The sequence below is a fragment of the Erythranthe guttata genome, chromosome 8 (assembly GCF_056151865.1).
Source record: "Erythranthe guttata isolate IM_541 chromosome 8, IM_541, whole genome shotgun sequence".
NCBI classification, from domain to species: Eukaryota; Viridiplantae; Streptophyta; class Magnoliopsida; order Lamiales; family Phrymaceae; genus Erythranthe; species Erythranthe guttata.
Window position 1 is genome coordinate 24,236,076 of NC_142540.1, and position 12,380 is coordinate 24,248,455.

The window sequence follows — 12,380 nt, forward strand, 5'->3', positions numbered from 1 at the left end:
GATTATACGAAATTTAATAATATGAAAAAAAAATTGGATTAGAAAATTAAATTTAATTCCATTATAAGATATCCTCCAAATGAGCGGGAAAAATTGACCTTAGGGTTTTCTAGGGTTTCTCCAGGAACCTTTCTTTTGTTAATAAGATTATTGTCATGCATCAAACTAATAGTTATTTTCAATTTTGAAATGTATAATTAAACAAAGATGACCATGATGTAGTAAGAGTTTGTATATATACATTCATAAATAAAATTATGAAAACCATCAATTGATACTGCCACAAAACATCCTACAAAAATTCCTACCATTAAAATCAACAAACGATGAAAAAACGAGTTCGACAGGTAACGTTACTCGTCTTTCAAACCATCACCTGAGTTAGATTGCGACTTTTCGAATAGAGGACAATATAAATGGCTCCGAATAACATTAACAATAACAAAAGTATTAGCAGCCAAGAAAAATAAACTCGCCACCCATAGTTGAAAGAATACGTTCTTGCCTCGAAACTCGAGTAAATAACCCCACAACAACCAATGCGTTTGAGCTCCGATCCACAACGAAATACAACCTAAGCCTTTCCATTTGAGCTCCATTTTGCTCCACGGTAATATTAGAGGCAATAAACAAAAGAACCACACGAAATACTGTGCCGTTATCACCTGTATACAGAAACAAGATAATGTTGGTGATGGTGTGGCACTAGGAGTCGAAATCGGACGGATCAGATCGGAATAAGCATTTTCGGAAAGAAAAAAATCGATTTTATCGGAAGTGAAAAATAAATTCCAATTTTGTTCCAAAACAAATTGGAAAAATAAAAAATCGGCTAGATAGCAAGCCATCCATAAGTGAAAAAACTCGTTCTGAAATTATTATAAAAAAAATAAAAAAATAAATGGATTGGAATCGGCGGAATTCACATAAATTCCAAGTTTTTCGTCACCTAAAATATAAAATGGATACTAATATTGATATTGTAAGTATAATTTTCGGAAAAAAACGGAAGTTTTGGAATTTTTTCTGAAATTAAAATCGGATTGGAAAATGTAATTTCATATATATATATTCCAATTCTGATACAAAAAATGGAAAAATTCAAAATCAGCTATTCGGATTTCGGAATGAAAAATATTGTTCTAAAATCAGAAAAAATTGAATCGAAATAGGGGGAAATTGGAAATTCCGTTCCGATTTCCACCCCTACCTGGCACATTGTATAGATCAGACATAATATGACGGAACTAACCTTGTTGAACGCCACAAACGCAAGTGTCTGAAGAAAGAGACAGAACGGCAAATCGAGGGCGAAACGGTAAATCAGCACTAGCTGGACGGTAAACTGAGGCAAAAAGGAGACGAGCTTTTCGAGGATGGAAAACTCGCGTTCGTAGTGGAGATAAATGTGGTAGAAGTATATGGAAAAATTGTGACGTGGGTCCGTGCGTGTGAGGTGGTACAGCAAAGCCTCGTGCAAGAATTCCCATCCGTATAAAAAGAAACACAGTCCTGTAAATACGAGGAAAGTGGACCCTGCTACGGTAGCAAATACTACTCTTCTCCGAGTGAACAATTTTACGAAGAAATTCCAAATGTATTGCGAACGAGTGATTTTACTATTGATCGGGTCCCACGATTTTTTTGATGTTCTGCAACTCCAGTCTACAAGGTCGGGTTTCTTGCCAGGTTGAAAATGGAGAGGATCGAGAAGTAAGATTATTGGAAGTGCGTATATTATCGGATATATTCTCAGGTGAACAACGAGGCCATACCAAAATGCAGCCTGTACAAAATGGTCTGCAGTTCGAATGAGAGATTGCAGAAATTAATCGAACTAGCATTTTTTCCCCGTGCGATGCACGGGATATTATTTCAAAAGCGAAAAAGAATAATCAATTTAATATATAATCAGAAAATATAGTACACTAATAGGAGATTGATAATTGTTGAAAATTATGGTTAGAAAATTACTAGAGAAAAAAATATTAAAAATAGATAATTACAGATGTACCATTAAGGTAGGATTTTTCACGGTTTAGTTTCGATTATGATAATTGTTGAAAATTATAATTAGAAATTAGTAGAAAAAAAATATTAAAATAAATAATTACAGAATTACCATTAGGATTTTTAGGGTTGGCCAGCGTTTCTTTCTTTTATATATAAGATGTATGACTTTTAATGAAAAATTATTGAAATAGACAGAAACATGAGTTTACGGGAGGTGATAAATGCCGTTTCAATTTTATTAGTGCCATTCTGACTTCAAATGTGATTTTGACCCTTTTTCGGTCCGAATTTGGCAAAACTCAAAGCACCAGATTTATATTCCTTAGAGTTGGAAAACTTAAAATATCAATATTGTAGCCCCTTTAAAATGGCTTTCTAACAAATTTAAGCATAATCTTGGATTTACGGTACCGGTAAAATTGAAACGACATTTAGCATTTCAGTTACTAATTAGCTGCTATAAGCATCGTTACTATCAAAACGGTATATAGATAAGAGTACGTACCTTTCATAAGACATAGTAAAATCCAAAGAATCATGGAGCAAACAATGGGCTCACAGTTTCCACGTGTTCCGATTGTGATGGTGAATGGGTTGAAAAGCCATACCATTGTCGAGTATGTGCGTAATTTCTCGGGTACCCCTCGTAATTTCAGAATTCTGTGTATAAGCGACCCCACCAGTAAATCTGTCATGTGAATGAATTTAGGGTATGATACATAATTTTCGATTAATTTCGTCCTTATTTTCTTATTAAAAGAAAAAAGAAAAAAAAAGAAACATGGTATCAGTTAAAAAGCCAAATAAAACCATAAAAGCTAAAATCGACCAACAAAAATAATTACGTTGAGATATTATATTATACCACATGACGTACCTGATGCAGAAAAAATGAATTTCCCCCACGACCGATGAATGAATGAATTAGGCATCAGAAGGAAAGCTAAAAGCGGTGAATACCGATACGTCGATCTTTCGTAAGGCGATTTTCCAGATGTCATTAATGCGGCAGCGTCAGAAAAGACGAAATAGTCTATATCTGTGTATCTGACCTCCATATGAGCATCTTGCCACTCACCATACAAAATTAGAAAGACGCGAAATATTGCTGAAAATATAAACAGAGATCGGAAACTTATGTCTGCCATTGCTAATATCCCGAGGCAAATTTAAAAGCGGCCTTTAGTCACAAGCGATGTTCTATCTGCAAAAGAAAAGAAGGGTCTAAACAACACTACTAAATATTCGAGGAGCCTAGGCTTATTAACCTGTTTTTTCTTTTCTTTTCTGGTTTAAGATTGGATTAAAATAATATAGAGGCGTGACGAGAAATTAGTTTATGCAACTAAGAAAACGGGTTGTTTTTTCCTATAGAAAGTTCGTTTCTTTTGTAATAGCATAAGCTACTGTATTTCCCATTGATGGCAAAAGATCGTTCTTTGCGGTTACAACTAGATCAAAATTTCAAGCTAAATAATAGTAAAACCGATAATTAAACATCAAATCTCGCAACGTCAATTTCTGGGACTGCTTTTGTTTTGAGGGGAGGGGTTGTGTCATAACCTTACGCAGTGGCCGGTAAACTGTGCTGGTAAGAGTATATATCCAAATTGCCATTATCAGCAACCTGTGATGGTTGACCAGCAGCAACACGTGCAATATGCAATCAAATCTGAAAAACAGAGAGTAAGCGTATGAGGGACGATGCAATTTTTTTCACCAAAAACACTCGGAAAAAGAAAGAAAACAAAATTCTTAAAAAATAACCGGACCCAGTATACCAATTTCCGAACAAGAAACCCTATCATCATTATTTTCACTACAGATTTTTCGGTACGCCATTTCGTGAAACTAAATACAAACTGAATTTCCGAAGTGATTCAATTTGGTTAGGTTTTGACCAAAATAAATTTGTACTGCATAGGTAAAACCGAAGAAGAAGACAAAAAAAAAATGTTTACAGTAAATAAAAAAAAGGAGCTGTAGGCATTTCATCGAACAAGATGAATGCAGTCTATTGTTACAATAAACTACAACAATTTTCGCATCATTATCATGCCGAATCTCACCATCTCGGTTATCTTCATGAACATACCAAAACAAACAATATTTGTCGTGATTATAAAGAGATATTAACAGCAAAAAAAAAAAAAAAAGTACCTGATGTCTAAAATCTTACAATTTGTGAATTTTGGAAATCACTAATTCAAATGTCAGTCGGCAAGGAAATTACCTTTGGGTCGTTGGAAGGAGAATTAATGGCGGCAGATCGACAACACGGCGGTGTAAGTCAGTGGCAGCTTATGACTGGAATCTGGATTGATTCTTAATGCTGAAGTGTAAAGAGAAATAGAAAGAAAATGAGAGAAGTTCTGTGTAAAGAATTGTGTATATTCTTGAAAATAGAATGAAGCCCCAGATTTTCACTTTATACGAAAAATACCCAGGCTTCTTATTTAAACTAAAAATCAAAATTATTTATATATATTTGTAACATGTTTTGTTGCACTTGTTATTTGAGTTTAGAAAAAAATAAATATTAAAAATTTTATGATATAAAAGACTGATTACAAACCATTTTAATTTTTTTGTTGTGCATTGAGCATAATAACTAACCAGAGTGGTAGTAGTTACCAACTATAATTGCTATGTAGAATGCAAATGGTTAGGAATAACTTCTTGGGTAAATTACAACCACCCCTGAGGTATGGTCAAATTACGAAAAAACCCCTCAAACAATAATTACATCTACCACTCAACTATGAATCTTCTTAAACCTCCACCCTTATGGTGTCAAATTCCACATAATCATCTAGATTCCTTGGAATGTGCTCTGTTTGTGCAAAAATACAGTTTCTGATGCACTGCAATTTGATATATAAAAGCCAAAAAACACATCTTCTGATCATCTTGCTTCAAAATGTGGAGCTCGAATGGGATAAAATGGGTACAAACTTGAGAATATTCCATATAATCTAGAAGAGTCCACTAAATTTGATATGGCAAGGGTGGAAATGTAAGAAGATTTATAGTTGAGGAGGTGGTTGTAATTACCCCCAACAGGAGGGGGTTTTTAGTAATTTGACCATACCTCAGGGGTGCATGTAATTTACCCTAACTACTTTAGATTTATAAGAAGTGTATAGACCATACAAGAACTAGAATGCTTATTGCAAGACAACTTTTACTCGATGCAACTTTTACTTAACGCACGACATTTTCAAAACCTTAGCAGAAACAGCTCCGCGAAACTGGTGTAATGAACTAAAACTGATTCAGTTTGTGTAGTAAACTGAATAAATTTACCGATTACTGATCTTCAGATTTTCTTTTCACTTAGAACTCATTCAGTTTCATATAATTAACCGACAGTAATGCAAAGAACTGTTCTTGACTACTTGAATATAACGGCACGCCTCACATCACTCAATAATTTCCGTCTATACGCAGCACAATTATTAAAAAATTATTATCTTGTCACATTCTCTATTACTTTTCAGCCATAATCAAACAAACACCTTTTTCAAGCTCCAAAGATTTACTATATGCAGGACAATCTATATAAGAGTTAATGCGCAGATGATAAATTAACCAGTAGAAACCATTGAGTGCTTTTAAATCTATAATTTATCGAACATAAGAACATAATCAAACCCATGTCCAAAATTTTCAAAAGGATTGAAATCGAAAAACCAAATTAATGAATATCCATTTTTTTCTCTAAAAGAACAAACAATATGATCGTCGTTTTAAATCGCAATAAACAGTTTCAACAATTATGTTATTCCCTTAACGTCCAGATGCACCATAGGCAAAAATGCACTGGTATTAAGGAGAATATTTGCTCTATGCTTCACGTAAAAAGTTGCATACATTCAAAACCAATCATGCAACTTATAATAAAACATGAAGCTACCAAAGATAACCATAAAAAATCTAAATCTAAAGAGAGGGAAAAAGACAGAAATAATACGAACCTGTAAAAGGAGGAAGCTCGGTTTTGTACCAAAACTTTATCGGGGCAAAAGGGTTTTCCGCATTCCAGAAATCCACCTGGCAATGAGGAAGAGAAGGACCTCTCAGATGTACATATCAATAAACAATTTGAAGCTTTTTAATAAAACATGTCTATTCTTAAGGTGGTGTTTGCAAAAGCATATTTAAAAGTAGAAGTTAGTGATTGTGAGTTAAGATGGTTTTAAGTGTTTATTTTTACAAGTTGGGGGTGTTTGCAAATGCGCTGGAAAATTAACTTAAATTGAAAAAGCAGGTCCATTGATGCTTTTTAGGTGGTGTTTGCAAAAGCTGTTAGAAACAGCTTCTGAGCTTTTTATAGCTCACAATCTGTTGTTAGGTGTTTGTAAGATCTGCTTTTGCTTTTGCTTCTCTAAAATAATCTGCTTTAAGCTATTTTTTTAGACGCACCCCTACACCTGCTTTTCTATTTAAGTTGATTTTCCAACATATTTGCAAACATCCCTAACTTTTAATAATAAGCACATAATACCCACTTAACTCGCAATAACTAATTTCTGCTTTTCAATAAGCTTTTGCAAACACCACCTTAAAGTAACATCTTAAAACAACTTATTTTAAGAAAACAACTTATGAGAAACAAAAGCAAAAACTTGTAGCGGCCCGCCCCGAGTAGCAGGCACCTCGGTGGCGGAACACCACTCAACATGCATAACGTTCAATAATCCCAAATGTGCTCCAACAAAAATTCGATAATCACAGCATTAAACTTCAATATTTATATGTCTAATCGTCTTATACAAAAAGGGGTTCCACGGCTTACTCTATTACAACATTCTAGATCTAAAGATCCATGTATGGTGCATCACTAAAAGTACCTCTCGACGTGACTAATCATAGGCATACACGAGCTTTAAAACTTACGGAAATGTAGGTACAAGGATTTCTTTTACCCGCGCAATATTAGAAAGGAGAAACAAATAAGTCCGAATGACCATGAGTATGATGAGAATGAACAGAACATGTAACGAGACTTTACAAGAATTTCATTAACAGAAGTGTAACATGTACGGCTCAAGTTCAATATTTGGTGGGATCTCCAACCTTGTAACTCCCAACAAATAAAATCATATCACATCCTTATCCCTCCACTCCGTCCCGAGTGGCCACTCGGTCGGAAACAAGCAAGAGGCACGACCGGAACGTGCCGATCCGGCTCAAGAACATTTAACTCCAAACGAACGTGAGTCCGAACCATCAGGAGGTACCATTCGGGAGACCAGTCATCGTCAGCCCAATACTGCCCGATCGTCTTGCCGAAATGGTCCTAAGGGCTAGCTCCCCCAAGAACGTCCTCAAGGGTGGGACAGTAGGTTCAAGAATCAATATCATTCCTTTTAGGAATATCAAGTCATTCATATCAAGAAACGAATCAAGTCAATCATTCACAAGATAAATCACGATCAAGATAATCAAATATCAAGTCTCAGGATAATGAACATGTTCAAGAATTCAATTCAAGCCAATGAGAGAATAGTCGTGAATACAGAAGTCAAGAAGAACAATAAGTTCAATATCGGATTCCAAGAACGAGTATATCAAGATCTTAAGGAATTCAATAAACATGAGATTCAAGTTCGAGCCAACGAAATATTTATTCTCGGACAAGATTTTGAGAATAAATACAGTCCAATATCGAGTTCAAGGAAAATGTTCAGGCCAAGGAATCAAGTATAAGAATTAGCCGCGAACATAACAACCACCAGAAATGACAAGTTCAAGATTTCAAAAACAAGATCAAGATTCCAAGTTCGAGTCAAGGAAATGAATATGCTCGTAGATATTAAAATAGTATTCCAAGAGCAAATATAATCAAGGTATCAAAGGCTTCAATATGTACAAAATATTCGGTTCAAACAAAGGAGATATTAAGCGCAGGAAAGAAATCGGATAAGGAGTCATCGTTTCTCACTTGAGGTCCGACGCTAGTGCTATAGAAGCATCTTTAAACTTAAATCTTGAGTGAGAGATTTACTACGCTCAACACCTATACAAATATATATATCACTTAATAAGATTCACATAGTCAAGTTCTTGAAACATTTATTAAGAATTTCTTGTCGCCACAGCTAATTCTAATAATCACTACGATTACTATACTTATCCGAATAGCCTAAACTATATCTCAAATTAAAGCTATCATCTATATCTACACGTTCACCGGAGACCTTTATCACAAATTACGACCCCAACGTATTCAAAACAGCCCACAAGATGATTGCAGAAAACTGCCAGAATTGGTTTGGACAAACTCGTTGGCTTGTCACGGTTTTATTTGAAAAATCATAACAATTTGTACGGTTATCGGAATGGGCCAAAGAATCTATATATATATAATGAAAGATAACAATTTCATCTACAGTTCCACAGAAGACAGCATCCCCAAATTATTAGTCCATTATAGCTAAAAACAGCTCCGTGATAAGAACACGCAAAACGGCCCCCTGTTTCCGGCAGATTCACTGTAGTTTAATTGCTCGAATCAGAAATAATTGAACACTTACTTCTATTCTTCGAGGTTATTATCCACAAGTTTACTAAGAAACCTTTCATAAATCTTAAGTATAAATTCGACAGTTAATTCGATAAACTCCCATCATATATTAGCAAATCCATCGGGTAAATTAAGCACATTATTCTCGATTTTTCTTATCCAGCCAAAACACCAATTAATTAACCACGACACCTAACCAGAAGGCAAAATTTTTCTGCTGTAAAACCCTAATTAAAAAAAATCTACAGAACCCATGAATTTTTTAAAATGAGGGTTAAAAAAGCATCCTATATAAGCCATTAAATTCCCACAAACCGGCGGAGAAATCCCAAAATTCATATGAATTAAATGAAGGGGAACGAATAAATTTGGGGAAAAAAAATAAAGTTTCGATGTTTACTTACCAGAGAATGAGAATTCTTTTTAGGGATTTGGGGGTAAAAGCTTTGATCAGATCGTCCATGGTGGGAGATTTTGATAATAGCTTATATTAATAAAATGGGGGAATTAATTATCTAAAAGTCCCCCAGCACTAATTTCGTTACCAATAAACCCCGTGGTTTTGAAAGTTTTCAGTCCTAAGTCGGGAGAAATTATACTTTTCGGCCCTCATATTTGGTCTAATTCCACTTTTGGTCCCCTTATTCTAAAGTGAACAAATTTCACCTCCAATGTTCAATTTTAAACACATTTGGTCCCCTCCGTCTCATGTCCGTTCACATCTAACGGAAAATACTATTTTGGGGCCAAATTATAAATTTAACATTGTTTTGGGGCTGGAAAACAATTAAAAATTTAAAGTATTATTTATACTTTTTTTAATAATATTTAGTATATTAAAAAGAAATTGAATAATATTTAATTTTCACAAATAAAATGCAAAAAAATGTATTAAATACAAAATACATTACAATTTATTTTGAATAATATTTTAATTTTAACAAACAAAATGATATATATGTATATAAAAAAATCAAAAAAAAAATACTAGCAATACTTCATTATCCTACATATTAGCCTCGTTTATTATGTTTCTTTATTTTCTTTAATGAAAAATACTTTTCATTTTGTTTATATAAGCTAAATTGTTAAAAATTATAAGAGCACAACATAAAGTAGGGTTGGAAATGAGTCGGGTCGGATAATTATCGGCTAATTACCTACAAAGAGAGAAACACTAAGAAGAACCTTAACTTGCATTATTGATAGGATGCACTCACTATTTCAATTGAATTTATTTTACCACACTTAATGTTTAATGTTATGGAGTTCCTTTATTTTATAGGTTTGTGGTTATTTTCCAGAGAAAAATTGTGACGAGAAGATGTTTAATCTGTCGATTAATACACAAATTATCTGATTGAATGAAGAATGGATTAACATCCTCATCCATCATAAGATTGGTAGTTACTCTCCCAATTTGCAAGTCTGTATATAATGTGTATAATATTTTTCAAATTTGTATGTAGTACAGTACGCGTATAATATTTTGCAAGTTTGTATATAATATGTGTACCGTGTCTGTATCTGCCTTTTTTTCCTTTTTAAATGTATGTATAACCAGTGTAATGTATCACAACAGTTTGTATATAATATGTTTCATTTTTTCTCCTTTATGATACGGCATCTTATTGTATACACTCTACATTAGTTAAATTTAATGTCAGCAAAAGGTCGTTTAACATAAATTTTGACAGATTTTGGTTCGAATGAGTACACTATTCTCAACATGGTTACATGAACGTACACAGGGGCGTACCTACGCCTAAGGCTGGGGTGGCCCCCGCCCCCCCAGATTTTTTTTTTAAGCTGTTTTTTTTTTTTTTTTTTTTGGGTATTTATGTATTAGTTTATACACTTTTGCCCCCCCAAACTTTTAATTTTGTACACTTTAGTCCCTAAAAACAAAAAAAAAATTCTCTCTTAAATTACCCCTATATTTCCGCCCCCCAAGAAAACCCCCCTGGGTCCGCCCCTGAACGTACACAAGTTCGTCTTTTATTTTCTTTTGAGCAATAATTTTTTACATCGTTTGACACGAAATAATATTATTAAGAAGACGTCTAGAACATTTTGTGTGTAAAATATTTCAATATCACTACAAAATAAAAGAAATACACTTGAAAATAAGGTGGAAAGTAGAAACATATTTGTAAACTCAATAATTTAATATTTTTGCAGAATTCCAAATATGAATTTCTAGATAAATATAGTTCAAGTATTTATCTGTGCGAAGACGAAAATGTCTATAGATTGAAAGAAAGTACATTACAATAATAATGCAAACATGTAATTTTTTAAACCGAAATTTTGTAATTTCTTTATTTTTCCAGAATTTAAAAAATGCATTTCCATATAAACGACTGAGAGCTTAGACAAATAAATCCGTCGTACATCTAATTATAACATCTATATTTTAGTATAAATTGTATTATGGATGCTTCAATTTTTTCATATATTTTCTAAACAAATAAAATCATCAAGGTAAGAAATTTAAAGTTGGTTTTTACATGTATTAATTAATTTATGTTTTTCTTAAACAAATTCATGCATTTATAGAGCAATGCATTTCAATTATAATTTTCTTTTGTTTTGGAATGCTATCTCGTGCAACGCACGGGAATGGTTACTAGTATTAATAAAATGGGGGAATTAATTATCTAAAAGTCCCCCAGCACTAATTTCGTTACCAATAAACCCCGTGGTTTTGAAAGTTTTCAGTCCTAAGTCGGGAGAAATTATACTTTTTGGCCCTCATATTTGGTCTAATTCCACTTTTGGTCCCCTTATTCCAAAGTGAACAAATTTCACCTCCAAGGTTCAATTTTAAACACATTTGGTCCCCTCCGTCTCATGTCCGTTCACATCTAACGGAAAATACTATTTTGGGGCCAAATTATAAATTTAACATTGTTTTGGGGCTGGAAAACAATTAAAAATTTAAAGTATTATTTATACTTTTTTTAATAATATTTAGTATATTAAAAAGAAATTGAATAATATTTAATTTTCACAAATAAAATGCAAAAAAATGTATTAAATACAAAATACATTACAATTTATTTTGAATAATATTTTAATTTTAACAAACAAAATGATATATATGTATATAAAAAAATCAAAAAAAATAAAAAATACTAGCAATACTTCATTATCCTACATATTAGCCTCGTTTATTATGTTTCTTTATTTTCTTTAATGAAAAATACTTTTATTTTTGTTTATATAAGCTAAATTGTTAAAAATTATAAGAGCACAACATAAAGTAGGGTTGGGAATGAGTCGGGTCGGATAATTATCGGCTAATTACCTACCCGATCCGACCACCCGATTTTGCTGAAAACTAAAAATCATTATCGACCCGACCATTATGGGTCGGATAATGGTTGGCAACCGATTTTGTCAAGTAAACAATGAGTGTTTGGTTGGTATTATCGGCCATCTATTTATTATTTTATTTTTATAATAATAAGATGTTTTAAAAGTTTTTTCAAAAGATATTCAAAATTTTGGGAAACTTATGTTGTAAAAATCTTAATTTTAAAATTAAGAGTTTTTTTATTTATTAAACTTCTACGATAAGTAAATATATAATGAAAAATATGAAATAAAAGTATAAAATAGAAATAGTACGAAGCAGTTTATAAATTTGTGCTTTGAGTTTTTGATTTTTAACGTTTTTATATATTATATTTTAACATTAAAAAACTAAAATTAACAATTTAATATTTATAATAAAAAAAATTATTAAAAAAATCGGTAGACCGATAATATCAGTCAACCGACTTTTGAGTAAACTAAAAATCACTGATCTACCCATGTATATATGGGTCGGTTA

The 12,380-nt window shown here is 32.7% G+C and overlaps 1 protein-coding gene across 2 annotated transcripts; it reads right to left on the reverse strand.

Moving 5' to 3' along the window:
- Nucleotides 1–219: 219 nt before the first annotated feature.
- Nucleotides 220–9,054, reverse strand: PNT1 (mannosyltransferase family protein). Of its 2 annotated transcripts, XM_012989661.2 has the most exons (9): nt 8,947–9,054; nt 7,961–8,035; nt 5,991–6,066; nt 4,247–4,345; nt 3,577–3,685; nt 2,891–3,217; nt 2,519–2,701; nt 1,253–1,800; nt 220–665 (listed from the first exon to the last, which is right to left on the reverse strand). In XM_012989661.2, exons 6-9 carry the CDS (start codon nt 3,159–3,161, stop codon nt 354–356), a joined length of 1,314 nt encoding a protein of 437 aa, XP_012845115.2. In that variant the 5' UTR covers nt 3,162–3,217; nt 3,577–3,685; nt 4,247–4,345; nt 5,991–6,066; nt 7,961–8,035; nt 8,947–9,054; the 3' UTR covers nt 220–353. The 2 variants fall into 2 exon arrangements, with proteins under 2 accessions (XP_012845115.2, XP_088678619.1); XM_088822493.1 differs by lacking the exon at nt 7,961–8,035 and having other exon boundaries at nt 8,947–9,029.
- Between the last annotated feature and the right edge of the window lie 3,326 nt (nt 9,055–12,380).